Source organism: Diprion similis, chromosome 4, assembly GCF_021155765.1.
Source record: "Diprion similis isolate iyDipSimi1 chromosome 4, iyDipSimi1.1, whole genome shotgun sequence".
NCBI lineage: Eukaryota > Metazoa > Arthropoda > Insecta > Hymenoptera > Diprionidae > Diprion > Diprion similis.
Window position 1 is genome coordinate 14,742,092 of NC_060108.1, and position 21,485 is coordinate 14,763,576.

The 21,485-nt window shown below is 38.6% G+C and overlaps 1 protein-coding gene across 7 annotated transcripts in view; it reads right to left on the reverse strand.

Annotated features, from left to right (window-relative positions):
* The window catches only part of LOC124405541, a 176,443-nt gene that overhangs the window by 28,421 nt on the left and 126,537 nt on the right, over window positions 1-21,485 (reverse strand). For 3 of the 7 annotated variants that reach the window (XM_046880531.1, XM_046880529.1, XM_046880528.1), the window contains 7 exons: window positions 20,175-21,135; window positions 19,394-19,702; window positions 18,541-19,304; window positions 18,118-18,441; window positions 13,295-13,569; window positions 12,897-13,210; window positions 1,580-1,639 (listed from right to left, as the gene is read on the reverse strand). In XM_046880531.1, coding sequence (XP_046736487.1) covers window positions 1,580-1,639; window positions 12,897-13,210; window positions 13,295-13,569; window positions 18,118-18,441; window positions 18,541-19,304; window positions 19,394-19,702; window positions 20,175-21,135 — 3,007 coding nt within the window. The remainder of the gene's footprint in view (window positions 1-1,579; window positions 1,640-12,896; window positions 13,211-13,294; window positions 13,570-18,117; window positions 18,442-18,540; window positions 19,305-19,393; window positions 19,703-20,174; window positions 21,136-21,485) is intronic. The other 4 variants (XM_046880534.1, XM_046880532.1, XM_046880533.1 and 1 more) reach the window with 3 other exon arrangements.

Genomic DNA, 21,485 nt, shown 5'->3' on the forward strand with positions numbered 1-21,485 from the left:
TGATGATAATAAAATGAATAATACGTTACCAACAACATTGTTATTCACCGTTGTACATGTGTAATATTCACTGTCACGTTATTAGAGCACAAGTCATATCAATTATCTTAATTGGAGTATTGTAAAATAAAGGAATGCAGAATTCTTTAACTCAATCCTTTACATAACTAGAACACTCGGTTTGCTTGCACGTAAGAAACCGTATTTTCTTTCCAATATTTTTCTTTTAGTTAAAACTTTTATTTTTTGTCATAAAAATTTCAACTTTCATTGAAACTGTGTTACATACAAATGAGTTCTGACGAATAAAACATGAATAGAAACGACGAATGATTAGAGCAACGTGTTTTCAGTTAGATTTTCAATCCGCGTAAGTGAGTAAATGTAGCATCAGTATCTCAAATAAACATGTGTAGGTTAATAAATGTGGGGGGAAGGGGGGGGGGGGGGATTGATGTATGAAATTTGTTTTCTCAATTTTCAATTTGTTAAGTATAATTCCAAAAATTGGCCAACTTATGACAGTAGATGCGAGGTGCGAGCGCGTAAAGCGTGAAAGAATACGTTGGCGTTCCTAGTAAGAGGTCCGTTACAGAAATAACTATGTAATATTAATAGTTGAGGAATTTGAGGAGGCAGCTCTGTGCAGCCGGCTTGCCGAGAGAACGGCGGCGTCGCGTCGCAACAGTCGAGAAAAGTCAGACGACCCCGAGGGGAGGATTTCAAAGATATTTTCAAACGCTCCAATGCCTCGTCGTCCTCGCCTTAGATGTAAATCTAATCTCTTTCACACTTACCAAGAATACATATCTTCGGATTAAGAAGCCCACGTTTTTAAAAACTCTTATTATATAAAGTATCGGAGAATTATAGAGTATGTAGTACATATAAACAAAGCAGGAGTATTACATATCAGAAGACGAGGAAGGAAGATAAACGTGAAAAGATTAATAAATGCGATAAATCTATAGAGAGATATTTGAGTTAATAAAAAATGATTATCGTGAAATTATGCAGTGCCGACTGCTACGCCACGAAGAAGCGTATTTAATAATCTTCCAAACAGATATAATAGAACGCCTTTCGAACATTGGAGAACCTTTTGAACATGATAATTTTAACCGACTCATTTTTATTCGATGAATGACGTAACGACGTTCTTTCGAATTTTTTATTTTTTTCTTGTATTTCTTCTTCAAATACGACCATGTCATTGACTCTACTTAAGTCTCTGGGTGCAGGGTGTTAGGAATGAGAAAATCTTTACAAATTTCCACATCTCTTACACATAAATAGTTAGTTGTATAAATATATATACATATATAGTAGGTTCTCTCGTTCTCTCGCTGGGATGCACTGGACTAAAAATACTAATATTATCACAGGAAATTCTCAAGGCAGGACACAGTCATCTTTACACAAAGACACGCATGCACATACATACATGTATATGGTGTTATACAGTCGCAAGAATAATTTCCGACACATTTTCTAAATTCACAATAATTTTTTCACTTCCTGCAATAACTGCACACATCTTATCGACCTTCAAAGAAATCGGTATTAAACTTAAACTTACCGGGATAATGTCCCGAAGGTGAGATATCCTTGGCTACCTTGTTGTCCTTGCTGTTACCCCCTGTAACATCGAAGAGAAAAAAACGTCGTGTTGTTCTGTAATCCGTATTGCTGTTATTTTTTTTTGTTTTTGTTTTTCTTCACCAATAAAAGAAACTAAATGAAATTTTCTTTTGTTACGTGAAAGAATGTTAACTTACGGTTAGCTTTATGGTTAGAGATACTTGAAATCAAGCAACACGATTTGATTATAGGTAGAATGCAAAGGAGTGAAAAAGCTTAACTGAAGGACGCGATAAGAAGAGAAAGAAAGTGTGAAAGTCACTGCATTGGATGAAAATTCTACCGCAGTCTTGAAAATTTTATACATATATACAATCTACCCACTATACATATACCTATATAAACGAATGAGTAAATAATGATAATGATAAGAGGAGAAATAAATAAAAACAGACAGATAAGAAGGTGAAAGATTAGGCTCGGGGTCCGGCGATAAGGATCAGCTTTTCGCCCGAGTAGGTATATGAATTATATCTAATCGTCACTTAATCGTTACTCTTCGTTATCTGCGCATACAGGCGTTCCGGTTTTCGAAGATTAAATTTACGCCCGAAGGTTTATCGAGTCTAAGTTTTGAACTTTGGCGAAATTCTGCGGCGATCTGACTCAGCGATTGAGGCAATCCATTTCGCTGTTTGTTGTTCTCTAAAATGTTTCTGCACTCATTGTCCAATTGCATATAGCTACGTGTGTATACAAACTTACATATACAATATAAAACGTGCATCGAAACACTGGGTTGTTTTTATCATATCAGAAAGCTGGTAGCTAAAGCGGCTTGCGGAAGCTTGCAGCTGGCAGCGCGTCCCGACTCTGATAGCAACACCAAAGTGTAATTATTTATGAACATATGTATGCATGACGTATGAGTGCGACTCACGTATGATCTACATAATAAATATAACTTCAACTGATAACGAGAAGACAGAAAACATGTAAAAATGCTTCTAAACGAGAACGCCCAACAGACGACCAGGCGTCACCGCTACCGATTACTATATGTAAACGTATATATATATATATATAGTATATACATGTATTATAGATGCTAGAGCACATAGATGTTAGACATATACGTATAGCGTACACTGTGCATATTGATTTTAGGGGAGGAATTTAAGATTCGTTTTAATTGCAATGTTGTATACAGACAAAATCGAAACCGAGTATTTAACCGAGAGAAAGATAAGGATGTTCGTAATATTTATACCCGATTTTATATTTTTGGATGTCCAATTTTAGAATCTCACGAATCTGGCATGTCGGAGAGTTTTTCGGATATGAGATGCTGATACTTCATTCTTTACTTTATTTTTGTCGTTCGCCAACTTGGCAAGCTAAACTCCTTCGAGATAGGACAACGATTGGACGCAATTTATTTCGTGTAATCTTAATTAACCCTGTAGCAGTTGACCAATTTGTCGTTGAAATTCATTCTTCGATTTTAACTTTGTTTTTGTTACTGTTTTTGTTTTTCTTTTCTTTTCACAAACGTAACCATTTAAATTTTTTTATCCCTGATAGTAGATGAAAAATTATAACAAGTCCTTTTAAGTATTGTATCGTTCAAAAATGAATTATCGCTGTTTCCGGTTAACCACGGGACGGTGCATCGACTAGGAATAATATACATATGTATTAGAAACTTGGCATCCGGCGTGTTCGAGGAAGTACACGTACATGATGAAATTACAACACATGACCAGTAATTGTATCCGGAATGATAAGGAAAGTGGATAATTGATAAAATGTCGTTATCCAAGCGAAAAAAATAAATTGAAGCCGACGATGTCACACAGTTAGGCGATTAACGATGACAATTGTTCAGACATATTTTTTTAAATATATTGAAGAAAATCCGTGCTGCTTTTATGAATCTTTCCACCACCTCATCTCGTTTATACCTTGGCTTAGGTCATTGTCTCGGCAGTACGCAGTCGGTCGTTCGATAAAATGTTAATAAGCACCTTTCGATCTCACGCTAAAACGTTGACTGTCAATTGTAAAGCCATTAATTTTCCATAAATATTAAATGTCTTTTCCCTGAGGGGATATCAAATCAAGGAAAAGTGTAACGCAGAGAATATTTGATTGATTGATTGATTCATTGATCGATGGTCGGTAAAAAGGGAGAGAATGTGATAAATTTGAAATAAATTAAATAAGTATAAAATAATGAGAAGAAATTTTTTTCTCGGCTCGGTTCTTTCTTTCAGCATTAAACAGTTCGTTGAAATAATATTTCAGCCTCACGATTAGCGTGTGTTCATAATAATACATATATTCGGAGATTCGTAATTCGTGATGTTTAAATAGCACGAATCGAAGACTGCAACAGGTATGGATATATTCATATATATATATACAACCGTGGTATATATACGTTGTACACAAGCGATGGAATCGTTTCAGTTACAAATACCGGTCTACCTGATTACCTACATAACGTTTTATGGAAGTAGGTATACCGAATAACATTCACCCACCATAAGTATGGCAATGTATGTTCACAGTTTGTATTTGCACATCCGGCCTTAAACGTCCGTTGATCGTCAAAGAAGAAACTAAAATCTTGATTCAAATGCAGGATTTTAAAATTGAATATAGTGTCAACGTGACTAAATATTTTCATTCATTCACGCTGCAATTGTATTTCGAGAATACGTAAACAAATTTTGGAGAGTAAAAAATAAGTCAAAAAATAAAACTAATATATAATCATTATAAAAGTCGATTCAGTTTATCGCTTGCTGCATATAATCATGGATATAAGGTATACTACAAAAATAGAAAAACTGCCGTTTTCTTATCTGATTCCAGTGGTTAAGGACTCAACTATTTCAATTTTATCCTGGTGAAATTGAAAAATTTTGACACCTTCCATTTATAACTACAATAACGAAATCCGCCTAATTTCGAAGGAAATGATTGACTGACTGACTCATTAACAGTTTAAAATGGAAAGCCCCGCAGCTACATTCGAATGTCTCCAACTTACATGCCTATTTATATATATATATACATATATAATATTATATACATATATAATATATACCCGTGTATATACCGGCGGATATCGCGAAACCGAACCATTTCTGTCAAGTCATTAGTATAGATGTGGAAAGAGATTGTTTTAGGCCAAGGACTTTACTATAGCCGAGAATATAACGCGGTAGTAAAATCTTCGCGTTACTATAATATTACTATCACTGATTCTTCGAGTCTCTAGGTGGGCAGTAATTGCAATTATATTACAGTTAATACAAGAAGGTATATGTATAAATCGATGTTTGACGTGAATCGAGAAAATATACGCGGCTCTGCCATACAGCAGACCCTGCCGGATCATAGGTGTACACATATAATAAAAATATTTTTAGATTACGGGAGAAACACGGGATTTCGAAGTTAAACTCTCGGCCTCACCGTGCCTATTCATAGATTCGACAACGAAGCTACCCTGAAACTTCTTCCGGAGGAACTTTATCCAACTCCCTGGAGCCGTGTAACGAATTTCTACATCTTGCTGCACGCCTCATTTAACTCTTGTATAATAAAAATAATAACAATAATACAAGCATAAATGATGATAATGCAGCGATTTGCGAAGTTGACGATTTAATCGACCGACAGCATGCATGAGTTCCCAACTTCGTGTAATACTTTCACCATTAATCGTATGGTATTATGAGTAAATATGAGGTTGAAAAAGAAAATAACAATACAAAATCACGCACAATTTTCGTTTTAGCCTAGTGAATTTTCTACAAATATTCTCACGGATCGTTGGAGAAATAAAACTACCTATATGTTTTATTTACGAGGGCTCGGCGAAACCTTCACGCCACCCAAGGGCTGCTGGGGCTCCTGTTGCCCTCGACGCAAATCAATAAGATTTAACCCGGCAGCTCAACCACCAGAGGGTGTGGTTCGCCCTTAGAATAAGGTACCCTCAAAACGTAGGGAAATCTTCAATTTGTCACTACTCGAAATCATGATTTTTTCTTCCTCTTGATTATCCCGTGTATCAAATAACCTACGATAAAATTCAAGTATACAAAAAGTTTGCTTAAGTTTCGGAAATTGTTTTGTTTTTTTTCTCTCGTTTTGTATTCTTCGATTTAACGTTGAAACGGGAATGTATTATACAGTTTAAAAAAGAAAGATTGATAAATGCTTCAATTAGAAAGTGTGCTCGAAGCAAAACTTGACCTTCTTAAAAAGAAGTGCAGAATTTTGTCGAAAGATTTGACCGAATTTGATTCATTCAGGTGAGTAGAATAGGAACGGCGGTAGTCGGTGTGCAGTAATGTTGTGCGCATGTAGTCAGTCGTATACGTACGTGTTCAAAGTGGAACAGCGTCAATGGTTCACGGTTCAAAAGAAGGACAAGGTCGGTGAACACGTTATGCTCATAAGTATATAGTGTGCCAAAGTAAGTATGTAGATCCTTTGAAGCGATGGTAAATCGATCGATATCAAGAGAAAGGGTAAGAGTAATTAAAAATCTCCAAGAGTGTTCACGGCGCGCGGATTCACCGGAGCTCGAAAACTCGTAATTACTGTCATAATGTCGCCGATACACGAACATGTGCGTTTAACGAAAACCCGCCCATTTTAGTGAATTTTAATTCAACTAAGACACGCAAATTTTCGACGTGAAAGTCGAAATGAGTAGCAAATGGTTTTCTCAGATTTTTACTCTCCAGTAATTTTATTATTCGCCATAACTATACCGCACGTAGTTACTCATATCTTCCAAGTCTTCGCCGCAGGTCGGAAACGCCTTCTTGCTTATACACTGTAACGTCCAAAAGTCTAATCGCTGTCCGCAGAATAACGGAAACTCGTTAAAATACGGCAAGAGATAAGTTGTCAGATAATCTTCAGGGTTTAACAGCCAACTGATTAAACGTTAGTCACCAGTCGAATGATTTCGAAATATTCTTGTTTGTTCTCAACGATTCCGGGGCCTGACTTTAGGACTGCAACAATGAATTATACAAAAATCCTTATCTCTATTACAGACATGTCAAACTGTTAATAAATCAATATGATTTCAGGAAGCTTCGTTCCCGTAATTTACTCCGAAAAGTACGGTGTTTAAGAAAATAATAATTTTTCAACGGCAGCAGCACATAGTGCAGCATCGGTATATATATATATATATATATATACAGTACATCCTCGTTTACGCGTGATAATTAAACGTCGTTTGATCGGTCCAGACTGCGTATAACGGCAAACGTACATACGTAAGTACGATAGAATGGGAATCTGAGAGACGTAGATTGGTGGTAACAACGATTCCATCTCCTGGTCGTCTACAGCAGAACGAGGTTTTTATAACCGGCGGGCACTGGTCAGCCTTATCGAGGAGTGAACGGCTGCGGCACATATATCGGTTTATATATACACGTCCACCTCTCGCCAACAAGAACAAATCATGTGTGCAATTGATGTTATTCGCATCGAGTCGAGGAGGTTAACGTTATACGTATGATAAACACGTGTATCCTGCATCTGCGGGCACGCGTTATACGTGTTGAAGAAAATGCAGAATGATTTGAAAAAATCATTGCGATAATATTGCCTCGCCTTTATATAAATATAAATTCGAGTTTTATTTAAATGGATTCTTTGATCGATGTACGCATACCTCTTAGTCTCACGCAAGCTATTGAAAAAAAAAGTTTCTAAGCTTGGTTAGAAGGTGTAAAATTCTTCGATTACCTTCGTCGAAATGAAAGAATCCCAAATCCGAATCGATAAATTTAATCGTACGACAATATTTAAAAGGCAATATGACAATTTTCATGATGAAGAAAATTTTTTTGATAATTTTCAAACGAGCTTGAATCTTCATGAGTTATAATACCCAGGATGAAAAAGATTTGAGAATAGATAAACATGAAATATCGAAGACTCGTACGACATGTACTTCTACATTAAAATTACATATCCAATCGCATCGCGATAGGGTACAAAGTACGCAATAGCAGGACCGATACTTGAAAAGCGCAATATCCAGGCTCATCCTTGCCTCGACAAGAAACCTCCGGCTCATAATGTGCGTTTCGCTTAGAAAATCCCTGCGGATCCGCAGACATCTGAGAACCGAGTGTTTGTCGAGACTTGTGAGTAAAAAATCGAGCCTCCCGAATGAAGGCGCAAACGCGAGAATCGGTCAGCACAGACAGCCTTGTCGCCTGCATTTCGTCGCTTCAACGTCTGCTGCATATAAGCGTATACACGCGACGAACACGGAGACATATTAATGCATGCAGGAAACGTCTGCGTGTGTCGATTGCGGGTAAAACGCGTGCACGCATGCGTGTGCGTGTATATGTACAGGCGAGTTCCGAGAATCGATATCACGTACAACGCGGGAGAACCTAGCCCGTGACGTTGGAGACGCCGCGTCGGGGGCGTCGCGACGCCCAGAGCATCATGAACTACGCCAAGCCGTCACCTGTTGTCGCAAAACGGATGTCCGAAGTGCAAAAATACATGGACGAATATATATATATATATAATATTCGCATACATGACGAATGAATAAATGCGTTAGGAAAGGGACGGAGATTAAATATGAATTAGGACGTTGACGCTCAGAAGCTTGTTAACGTTTTCTTTGATTGGCAGTAATCGTTTTCGAAAATTAAAACGTGTAAGAAAATTCTTTTTCTTTTATACTTCAGGTAGTATTCGTTCAGTTTCGAAGAAAAAATCGATTTATCATATTATCGTAGTACGAATGGAGCTAGGAATTTGCGAGATGTGGGAGAACATTTTGACACTGTTTGAGTGCTACGATTTTGTTCACATTTTGATAACCTAATGATCAACGTTTCAAATGTTTTTGATGAAAAATTCTTTTTCCGATTCTCTTTGTTCCGTAAAGAAATCTTGACGGTTAAAGTCGAAGCACGCATCGATCGACCTGAAACTTGACATGACAGAACCGATTAATTTTGCACAGAATAACTGTTTATCAATTTGCACGTGAAAATGACGGTTGGTACGGAAATGATATAGTATGTAGAATAAGCTTTATCGAAAGCCTGAATCACCTTTATGTCTTTTCTACACAAAGAAAAGAACGCTATAGATGAATTACATATAAATATTTAATGACATATTTGATTTTTCTTCGAACTGATTACAGTCAAGTTACAAGTATGTTATACACAGTGCATACCGGCAATGTGTCTAACAATGACTCAAGTAAGAAAAATGATTAAAATTCGAAGAAATCATTGCCGTGCATTACGAAGTAAAAGAAAGAAATCATTTCAAATCAATTAATCCATTGTCCAGAGGCATTGATCGATTGCCGTGAATTGAAAAGAAATAAATGAACAAATCGAAGATTAGAAAAAGTAAGGAAAAAAAAAGAGACAAACTGAAATTACGATGCGTCTGTAGGTGACCGCAAGTTGGCAAAAGTTTCGAGTGCGAGTATTAGATATCGTTCTGACATTCTATAAATAAAACGTTGATAAGACAAGCGCATTGTATGGTTGAAAAATATTGTTCGTACGAACAATTATGTACATAATAAGACAATACGATACGATACATGGTGCAGCGGCGAACGGTATAAATCTACATATCGATAGTACAAAAAAGACACAGAGAATCCTCCGTCTATTGTTCGTAGCGTAAATTTTATTGTTACTAATCCGCAGGGACACGTCGTTCGGCGATCTGTGTGGACGAACAAAAATATCCCGTACGTTACACGTTACACAATCGGATACGTATCGTTAAGTTTGTCGATCAAACGAGCGAAGAATCTAACGATTTCAAAGAATCTTCCAATGGAAATGGAAGGAGAAAAACCGGCGATATGCATTTCTGTAAATTATCGTCAACCTTTGCTGTTTTCTCTTGATTATACACGTAGTCACGATTACATTGGGAAAAATAATGGAAATGATAAATCAAATACAAAGATAAAAAGAATGATGCGTATTGCTTTGAAGTAGGTTCAAAAACCTTGATTTGTACATAAGGCATGCGATATCTATTCATATATACATAATAAACTAACTGAAGAAGTTGTCAATATCTCTACAGTCTATTCGAAAAACACAGTTCGCGTAGTGACTTTTTTCTATCCTTTTTGTTTTTCGTCTTCACTTCGTAGTTCTTTTTTCCGTCCGACGGCCACCAAATATACCGATATTTCAACTTGAGTGCCGCTGTTCGCCGAAGTCGTCGTCAAGTCGGTACTTGCGCAAAGTATAATACGCATACGCATAGAGCGAGTACCTTGGATGCAAGAGTAACGGAGGTACCATTAAAATACACTAATCCTCGCCGACGAGAAAGGAAGGACAGTTATTTACACAGCGTAAAGCTCGTATTCAATGGATACCTCAGGTACCATAAAACCGTTGCATGTACTTTTAAACGTACAACGATAAAAAACATTCCAAACATTTTTCTACCGCGGCAGACTCTCCTCAGGATGTTCACTTCGCCCCGTTCCGCGGAACCGCGAGTTTTTCTTTCCTTTTCTGTATATATATTTAATTGTTTGTTCGTTTTTTTTTTTTGTTGTTCTTGCTTTTCATTATTTTTCTACGGCGCGTTGAGTAGTCATTTTTCTTGTTTACTCTCTCGTGTTTTCTTCCTTTTTCGTTTGCTTCGAGATAAAATTAATTGCATCGTGTGGTGAGAGGCCCCCAGCAGCAAGCACCAGCATACTGCGAAAGAGTCCTTGTCCGCTGTCGCGGTTTCAAGGTCGCTCACGGTCAGCGGAGGCTAGTTCGACAGACGATCGTCCAGATGTCGCTACCCGACGGTAGTGATAATTTGAAACGGACGTCGGGATCGTCGGGATAACGGCATAAGTCACACATTCCTGGTATATGAATTATGCGTCATGTCCGTTTGTCAGGAACGACAGGAACGACAGGAACGACAGGAACGACAGGAACGACAGTGAGCGGTAGCTTGCAGACGATTAGATTACAAACGTCGAAGCGACCTGTTACACAGCGTTGAAACGGATGATACCTGAATCTAATTAACAACGATTAATGGTTAGTGAAAATGGTGAGAAAAACATGCGGGTAGATCGTTGAAATACCGACTGAAAACTTGTAGCCCACAGTGGCAGGTAGATCCATGGTAGATCCATGGTAGATCCACTGTGTTCATTCTGACTGTGAGCTACTGTCGATAAGAAAGATTTCTACATCATTCTTGTATGTACCTGTTGTCGATAATTGAAAAGAAAAACCACATGCGGCAAGCAGGAAATTGATTGTTCGTCATTACTTCACAAGGATTAAATATAATTCAGAAGGCCTTCCGCTGTGAATCTCTTTTCAAGAGAAAAAAAAAAAAACAAGTTATTATTTTTCACTCACTTTTTTTCAAAATCTTTGTCTTTAGCGTATAAAGTCATGAGAACGAGCGACATTTCTTTTCGTTGTAAATAGAGAAAGAAATAAGAGAGGAAACCGACTGAGATGCTGTAGCGTCATAACTAGTCTCAAACTCAGTGTAATACAGCTTCATGCAGTAAAGTTGTGAATAACTGGTCAGATGACTGATGTAGTTGATTGTTTCAAATTGAAAGTGAGGAAAGGCTTGTCATAGATATTGTTAGCTCATTATCATGGGTGACAAAGGTTGTTGTTTGTTTACTGATGATTAAATGAGTGAAGAATTAGTATAGTTATGTAATACTATGCATATGCCTACGTTTACGTATACGTAAAGTAAGATTATGCCACGAAAGGTCACATAGGAGATAGCGAGACAGATTTTTTTGTTTTTACTCATTATCAAGAATTTACATCAAGCTTTGAAAATGGTCGGAAAGAGAAAAAAAAGCACACGCACATACACGCAAAGAAACAATATATAGTTGCAATCGATATGCGACGGGTGGAATTTCGTAAGGGTCAATTTATTTCGTGTAATTGCATGTTCGTGTGGAAAATAGAAGTAAAGACGAAAATGCTGATTGAGAAAATATTATTGTTTCGTAATGTTTTAGAATCCCATACGAAGTTCTCAATTACTAGAAAGATTATTAGATTACCCATTGAAAAACAAGTGTTAGTGAGTATTTTTCTTAATAATTGTAGCTTTTTGAAACCTTGTGCATATTATGCAATTTCCAAATGAATTCAAGACCCGAACTAATCCTGGTGACGTAACAGGATAATTGCAAGAAATTCACGTATCTCACTTGAGGTTCAGTATTGCTAAATGTCGATTATCGTGAAAACTGATACATTCCACCCTGTACGAATTTCCTCAACGTCGTGAAATAAGAGTTGAACGAACGAATAAATGAACGAACGAGACACTCAATAATAGCGTAGGCGTGTAAATAATTTCTTCATTTTTCCTATACCGGGAAATAGTTCAAAAATTTATTCTAACCCACATATTGGAAAACAGTTTCTGATTTGCTTTGTTAAGTTCTTTTTTTTCACTCCTTTTCCTTCTTGTGAAGAAAAATGGATACGCCGATTCAGACTGAGAATTTACAATAGCTTATGAATAACTGAAGTCTTAAAATTCGTCAAAGGGCAGTAATATTTGAATAACATATTAAATAAACGATAAAGCCTTTACAAAATCTTCATAAAAGTCGTGAAAATTAGGGAAAAAACCAGAAATCTCTCAGGATTGACAGCAAAATCTTCAAAAATTGAAGTTTTGAAATTTATAATTGTAAAATTTGGAAGAATTCAATGAGCGTCTATGCGATTCGTAGATCAAAAAAGTTGATCAAATGAACGCAATTCTGTAAACTTGAATAATATCTCTTGCAAATTAAGAAAATTCAAAAATGAACAAATCCTGTCATTTTATTGAAATAGAAAAAAGTTTTTCGAATCCATGGTGAGTTTTTTGAACTCATTCATACCAGTGATGTTGAATTTCTATCATGCTCATTAACGAGAAGTTAAAAATTCAAGAAACTGTGGTACAATCCTGTGGGTGTAAAATGTTTGCTATATAAAAGCATAGCTCTCCGATGTTTGAAAAATTCCCGTATAAAGCGATATAAGCGAGAACGAATCACACCGTAAAAAATAATATTGAGTTTCATATAGTAGACGCGAGTCGCGAAGTTCAAAGTTTACCGTGTCACTTTATACTTTTCAACTCCCGTTGAATCTTTGCAACGTACAGAGGTATAGAAAGAAATTGCGATCCATAAATCTTCTTTGTTTCTTTCCGTCTATAACTTTGAAGAGCGCGCAAATATCGGCGCTTACCTTTCTTGATGAGCAAGCTAGTGACCCTCCGTAAAGCTTCGCGGGTGCTGGAGGCAGAGCTGTGCTTACTTTGGCCGAAGTATTTATTTGGCGTAATGTTCGTCGGCAGAGTAAGAGGCTTCCTCTGCTGTTCGCCGCCACCCGGCAAACGAGCGTCGTAGACGTTGTTCAGCCTTTCGAGGTGCTCGATGGACGCGGGTCGCGGCTGATTCCCCTTCCTCGTCGGATACCAGCCTCTGTTCGGTCCTCCAGCCAGTCTCAGCAGTTCCGTACCGATTATGGCCTGCTCGAGGCCAACGTTGTTTCTCCTGTACCTAGAATCGAATTTCCTCGATGAGATCCAGCTCTCCTCCGCACCATAGGTGTGGTAATAATCTTCAAATTTCTCTGCATCTCACCCAGTCGTCGCGGTCGTAGGAGCGTACCATCCTGGCTGACGACGAGTTTGTTGCCCGGTGTTTCCGGCGTGCTGCGGAGTCCGAGGAATGTCGCTGCCCCTGGCGAAAACCGGAGTTTCCGGGAGGGAGCACGACGTCTGCATACCGGAAACCGTCGTTCCGGCACTCGATGAAGGACAAGACGGTTCCGCAGACGGTGAATGCCACTTTGCAAATGGTCTCCGCCTTGAAGGACCCGGCAAATCGGTAGGCAGAGTTCTCCGCTCCACAGGAACCTTTGGAAAGAAAGAAAGAAAAAAAAATGACGAAAATTAGTGGAGAAAATATCGAGCAGTCATCTTTCGTCTCTTTCTAGCGTTTATTTTGTCCGATTAACAAGGTAAAATTCGATCGAACTGGCAAGAAAGAGTATAAGTCTCAATCAGTGTAAATTCTTCCCGGTGATACTAATACCACCTAAATTATTCGCGCAGTATGATCTTGATAATTGCGTCGACGAGATAATTATCAACTTAGAATCATGAAAACAGACTTAAAAAAATTGTTATTTTACGAGCACTACAAGAATCACCCCAAAATCTCAAATTTTCGATGAAATCGGAACGAATAAATTGCGGTATGATGGTAACAACAACAACAACAATAATAATAATGATACAGAGACGAAATCAGTTCGAAAGAAAAAAGTAGAGAAATCCACAAGTTATCTTTCGTGAAGGCGAAAAAGGTATACTCGATTCGAGTCGATTTTCCAAGTGAAATAACTCGGTGGAAATGCACAGCGGTGCGGCTTCAACTATCGACAAACTCTTGCCAGAGGTTCTGAGCCACGACGCCGGTTTAATGTAAGCTCTGCAGTATAGTGGCTGATACAACCTCTTTCTGTATATCTGCGACAGTTTAAACTATCAGTTTTCAACTCGAGATTTTCCTCTCTTCAGTTTATTTATTCGTCCGCATCATTTCGCATAATGTAGAGTATATTTGTATACCTTTATTCACGTGCCTACATTACTCGCTATCCCTCTACGTTATCATTAACATCGGAAAACTGTAGCCATACTTTACACGGATAAGCTAGGAAAATCCTCCACAGGTATTACAGCTATAGATGGCATGCCGGGGCGTATTATTCCTCTTCCTTTCTACATACAGGATGCAGAAATGCATTTCTACGGTATACCCTGCACGTTGCGCGTATAGTCAATGGGCTATTTTATGTGTCTAATATATATATTTATATATATATATATATGTATAGAGTATATATTGTATGTATATATATATATATATATCAGTTTCATTTTGGCAAAGTTTTCCCCGGCTTGGACGGCTTTCCGTTTCTGGGAACAAGTATAGCTCGTTCCCTCGCTCGGTTGGTTTAACATCAAGCTAGTACGAATTTGTTATGGGAAAAGCTTCGCCGCGCCTTGACGTGAGCGTAACTTCCATTATTGGATTAAAAATGTTAACCGAGCTCTTGGCAATATTCGATATTGCGAATGAAATAGGTGCAGCACCACCATCATCATCGGCAGCCAGTACATACATCAATATCGATTATGTATGATTTTAATAGATGGTGATGTGTGGTTTGCATGATGCGTAAAAGTGTGTGTAGATGGAAGGGTCGAAGTAGAGTCGACTATTTTTTCCATCACTTTTCAATATTCTTTTCCATTTCAATTGAGCTAACATGTGCAGAGCTTTTTTCCCTTTTTTTTCCCTCTCGTTTCCTCGATGCTTCACATTTCGCTGAAATCAACAGATGTTATACACGCGATATTTCTGTGCGTATGATATTTCTCTTTGAGAAAGAGATCCGGAATGCAAATTCTAACCTACGTCGAAATGCGGTACTACACATGAATTTACTTATTTGTTTATTCAGTTATTTACATCTTTCTGGATTATCATATGAAATGGATTAATCGGGTGACAAATCGTAAAAGACCAACAACATTCTCGTGGAGGTTTTATTCTAACTTGACGAATTTTCAGAAAGAGGAAAAATCAGCATTTCCATAGTAAAGTATCGTTGCATTATAGGTAAGTGAAATTTTGAAATCGGTTTAACTCCGACCAGAATATCTCTCTAATTCGTTCGGAATTTTGTTCTTCTCATATATTAACACATCTCGCACGCACGCTTATATCATAATAATTGACCAAGAGAAAATTTTTCAGTTCCTCTTTTCTTAAATGTTTTGCCTTCTTCTTCTGTACGTAGCTAATAATTGTATCTTCAACAATATTCGTATAGAAACTGAATCAATATTACTTTTTTCATCTTGCACCTAATTTGCAGCGTGATATCTAAAAATAAATTTATATATAATACTATTATAACATATATGAATAAAAAACGAAGTACTCGGTTCGAGGAACTTGAATAAAATATGAAGTAAATATCGCAAGTCAAATTTCACTGGCAATTGTTCCAGACATCGAAAGAAAAAAATGTAACTCCATTTCACGTTGCATGAATTCTTTTCTAACGAAAACGTTTCGGACACTCATAATCGTGAAAAATATGCTGTTCATCGGGTAAGAAAAAGTGACAAAGGAATAAACAAAGTACGCTCATATAAAAAGACTTGCTGTAAAACTGTTCAACTCTTCAATATAACCAATCACTCGATTTGGTATTCGTCGCAGTATCGATATAATCAATGAACGACGTAAAGAGCGATTGCATTTTTTGTTTGAATTTGCTGTTCCGAAATCTCCTTAGTTTCATTTCATTCGGTATATTAGTTATAATAATAATAATAATAATAATAACGAATGAAACGAACCATTTTAACGAAGTTACGAAAGCTTTTATACTTTCAAATGCATACTATACAAAAGGGTAGTCAATGATGAAAGTTTAACGAAAAGGTAAAGTGGACTAGGTATAAGGAGAATTGTATAATAAAAGTTTATCTTTTGTAACTCGATTCGAAGGTACGTACGTGTACGACGATCTCTCTACGTACATACCTGTATATATATATATGTGTGTGTGTGTGTGTGTATATATATAGATAGAGAGAGAGAGAGATTTTTAATCTACTTAATCTTCTTCCGGCGCAATCTATATACCTACTTATATACATATAACACCCATGCACGTATAAAATCCGCTCATGTTTATATCCACGATCAGCGATATGAATTTGATAGATTGATAGAACAAACTTCCAGAGATATTCAATGGAGTTTCCCAAATCTTGAGTTTAATCTTGTACCTCGATTTCCTCAATAGTTGTAACATTACACCCCCAAAAAAACGTTTTCTTGTTTCATTTTTTTCATTGGAGAATTTTTATTCGATGAATCGCTAAAATGCTTCAATATAAACGTCAAAACTCTGAAGATTACTCTCGGATATTTACACAGAACTTCAGCGCCTCTTTATACGTGTGAAATGAAGACAACAGGGGCGGCGAAGAAGAAGAAGAAGAAAAAGAAAAAGAAAAAGAAAAAGAAGAAGAAGCAGCAGCAACACCGCGATGGTGAAGCGTGCATAAGTATTACATACGTGTAGAGGTATCGTAGATGAGGTACGATGCTAATTCATAATGTAGAAGATAGGGTGGCGTGTAGACGTTGGGCAATGTTTTATTTATCATTATAGCCAAGCACACTCGCATCCCCTGTTTTTTCCCCCTCCCGAAACAACGAGGCACGCGAGCTTTCGACACGATTTCAGGTTGTACGGTAATGTTCGCGAATACCTTACACTTAAATACAATAACAATTAAATACGATTTCGATTCTACATGAATAATGTAAGAATGGATTCCATTCTCTCACGTCAGCTACATCGCCAGTCATTGTCATATAATTCGTATAGAATCGATCTCGCATTTAATTGTTTCGGACCAAAAACAAGTTAGTCGGAAGGGTGAAGACATTAAAGAACATTACGGTACATAAATAGTTATTGTATGTACATCCAATCTAATAGAACATGGGAATTTCCTACCGTCTTTTCAAGACGATTGTATTTCATATTTATTCTGACTCTGTCTTCTATCACGTTGAAAAAACTAGAATGATGAAGAAAAAAACAAAGAAAAAATTAAATTTACGAACGGGTCGATATATGCGACATCTTTTGCATGTGTTTTATTCAGTTTTGGACGTTTCCCTTGAGCCCGCATATACATATATCTCTCTTCCCCTTTCTTTTTCCCAGTATCCTACTTTGAACGTCCCTTTTCCTTCCGACTTCTGATTTAGACTCCTGCACCGAATCTCTCTCTTTTTTTTTTTTGTTGTCTTCTCTTTTTTATTCCCTTCGCCATGTATACACGTATATTCTCGGGGCGTGTAAAAGTGGATCGGGGAATTGGAGAGACGGCCGTTTTGTTGCTGTATCTAGATGGCAGATACCGAGAGGAGGATCCTTCATCGTATATACGGTACGAGAAGACTATACCCGCCGTCACACATACAAGGGGGACGAGAAATAAATTGCCGAGGAATGATTTCTGCCCGGTTATATGTATACAAGTCTGCGTACACATAAATTTATTTATTTTTCAAACAAATCTCACTCGAGATCGTCTTTAATTTTCTGAATTTTCGTTCTTTCTCCATTCTTGTAATACAACGTACGATAAATCGGTAATTCAATTCCCTCATACATAACTATGACTATGAATTAAATTTTTCATTTAACCACGCGGACGAGTACGATTTTTATAACAAAAATTTGATAATTTTGAAAACATTTGGCGAAGAAAATTATTGAATATATAAAGTTTGGAAAAAATTTGTTGGATTATTTTTTTCACGATCTCAATAATCTCCGGGTTGCAATCGTGACTCACCTCTCTCCTCGATCCGCTACCGGCGGCAGTGCGTCTTCCTCTGGAGAATCCGGCGTCCATTGACCTGGTATTAAGGGACGAGACGTGGCCATCCTTAGCATCGATTGCGGCGCGATGGGGAGGAACTCTGGGTCGATAGTCAACGGTTTTGGTACCGTGGCTCTTGGCCTTGTTGATGTTGTTGTTGCTGCTGCTGCTGTTTCCGAGGGTTTTGCTGGACTTGGTTGCCACCGAGACGCCGACACCCACGTCGGAACTCTCCTCATCGGCCTCCTCGACCGGAGACGGAGGGAGCGGCGGAAATTCGAGAACTTCGACGCTGACCTGCGAGATACGAGTCAGGCGGACGAAGGTTTAGGTGCTTCGAGTGTATAAATACAGTAATGATAAATATATAAGTAATGAGGTGTAATAAGATCTCACCTGGAATTCAGGATTCTTGGAATCCTCGAGTATTGCGTCTATCACGTTCTCGATTTGTTTCTGATCGTTACCATTCTGCCTGATCCTCCTTCCGGCACTGTAAACATCGCTTCCATTTGTTTTTCGACGATCAAACTCCGCAGCTTCCGACGAGCTAGTCTTCGACGTCTCGGAATCGGAACTATTCTGTTTCCTCGGTCTATTTTCGAAGGGATTGTCAATAACTTTCTTATCATCGTTACCACTCTCGTAGCTGTTACGTTTCGAATTAGATTTAGGGTCTGAAGAAGCGGCGGCGTTTCTTCGCCTCTTTTCATACGACTCGCTGTTCCTAACGTTTTCAATTTCCTTTATAGCATCGCTAACTTTTTCCAACTGTCTTCTATTCTCGTTCAGCGCCTTCTTCACTATCTGATCCTCAATAAGTAGATTCACCGGTATTTTTGCGTCCATACTTTTCGACATCGCTATCGAGGATGCCGGACCGTTACACCGCTGATCCGTTTCCAACGCGTCCAGGGTAACCAGAACGGGTCTAATTTCACCACCGAAATTACCGACACCCAACGACTTCTTCTTAATCTCTGATTTATCCTTGTCCGATAGATCGGACGACGTCTCCTCCTCCTCTACGGTCATTTCCAAATGCGCCCGATTTCCCGACTCGTTATTTATCACCGGCAACGAGACGACCCTAACTAATTCCGGGGGTAACGGCGGCGTGAAATCCGGCGGCGGTTCATCCAGTCCTTCCAGTCTTCCTTCTTGAATAATGAAACAACAACGGACGTTAATAAAACGGGGTAAAAAGGGCCAACAATGATCACGATGATAAAAAATGCTCGGTAAGTACCTTTAAGGAGACTCTTGATGTTGTCGAAGGTACTGGAGTATCTTTTTGCATCAGGGAGCCGAGCTTCCTCGCAGTTATCGAATGACAGACTCTTCGTTTTCGTCGGTGTTTTAGGCAAGAGTTTTCGTTCCTTTTTACGACCTCGTCTAATAACGTAAGTACCATTTTTGGTAAGATCCTGGGGGCGTATCTGGTCAAGATCGTTTGTCGAAGAGTCGGAATACGGTGATACCAAATCATCCTCAGTCGCTGACAGCGGTGGGTCAGGCCAGTCGTCAAAATCACGCATTTTAGAGGCGGATCCGACGCCTGCAGAAAAGAAACTTGCGGTAAAGAATACAGAACAAATAACTGAGAAAAACACTGACGTCAATGAATAAAAAAAATACACGTACAGCATATCAAGGATTGCGAGATCATAGAGTTTTTCACAAATCAACATTCATGCGCAAAGTATCCATTCAACAACATTTTCGCTGCAAAATTTTGCAAGACGAATAGATTAATTTTCAGCAATTCAGAAATCGAATATTACAAGTGATTCAACACCATATATACCAAATTACTAACTAACATCATTTCGATTTGAAAATCTAAAAGTTATGTGGTTTCCCCTTGTCGTGCGTAGTGTGGTGGAGTAAAATAAACGAGCGATAAAATTGAACGTTGATAGAGGCAATAAATAAAAGAGAGCATCGTCTCAAAGTATGCAGTAATAAATAAATAAATTGAAGATCACCATTTGACGGAGGAGAGTGTATAAAATCAGAGTTTTACGTACTGGAGACGTCGCTGCTTTTTCTTCGTCTTCTCCCAACGACCTTAGTGCTCCCCGGAGCGTAAAGAGGATCATCTTCGAGTGAGACCTCCCATGCGATGGAGTGTCTCTTGCCGATCGGAGGTGGCGGTGGTAAAAGTTCCTCGAGCGAATCGTCGGAGAAATGTTCCTCCTCGGACTGTGTTCTAAAGTCGGTAGAATTCCTTGTCGAGAAGTCCGAGTTCCTCGTTGAAAACATGTCCGAGTATCTCTCCTGATCGGAGCATCGGTCCGACGTCCGTCCCGAGAACCTCTCGTCGCCGGCTGAGTCAGCCCTTGGCAGAGAGAACGAGAAGTCCAAATTCCTAATGGAAAACGGATCGGACGTAGGTACGGACGCGTGATCGTTAGAACTGACGCTGGCTACGGCTATCGAGAAATCGGAGTGAAACCGTTCGTTGGATGTCGAATTGGCGCGGGAAAAATCGGATGAATCGCAATTCGCCCTGACCGAGAACCTCTCGACGCTCACGGAGCTTGATCTGGGTATCGACGACCTCTCGGACTCGGAGTTTCGCGAAAATCTCCCCTCGCTCGAGTCCGAGTTGTTCCTGCGCCTCGCCTCGCTTTCCGATCTGTTCCGGTCCATCAGAAGTCTGTCCTCCACGCTGCTGGATTTCACAATCTCGTTCTGTCGTTGCTTCCGCAACATCGACGCCCGGTCCTTGTCCTGACTGCCGTGGTGACTGTTGTGGCGATTGTTCATCAGCTGCTGGTTCAGAACCTCCTCCGACGATCGACGCCTCACTTCCCGGTGCTTCTCTATCGCCCCGGGATTAGTCCGCGGTGGTATCCAGTTAAAGGACACTTTTCCGTCGTACGGAAGACTGGCAAATTTACTCGGCGGACTCGGCGGTTCCGCAAGACGAAACGGCTCCGCGGTACCGTTTTCCCATCCGTACGGCCGCTGATGACGAGTCTTTGGCTAAAAGTATATCAAAATTCAAATACCGAGTGAAATTATCTTCCAAAATTATCTTATCTATAAAAAGGTGGTGTAAGGTAAGGTGAAAGAAAACTGGTACATACCATGGAGGGAAAGGATTATTTGAGTCAAGTGATATTCGTTTGATTCAACAAAAAACTTATTTAATTTAACAAAGTACTTTTATTGGTTTAAAAAAATTTAGTTGAACCAACTAAACATTTTGTTAGACAGAGACATCTTGAATACTTACTTCGCCGTCCGTGACCACACATTTCGTTGATTCAATAACATTTGACATCAAAGTTTCGTGAAACTCGACATTCTCAGATAATCAAACTGCAGCTCAG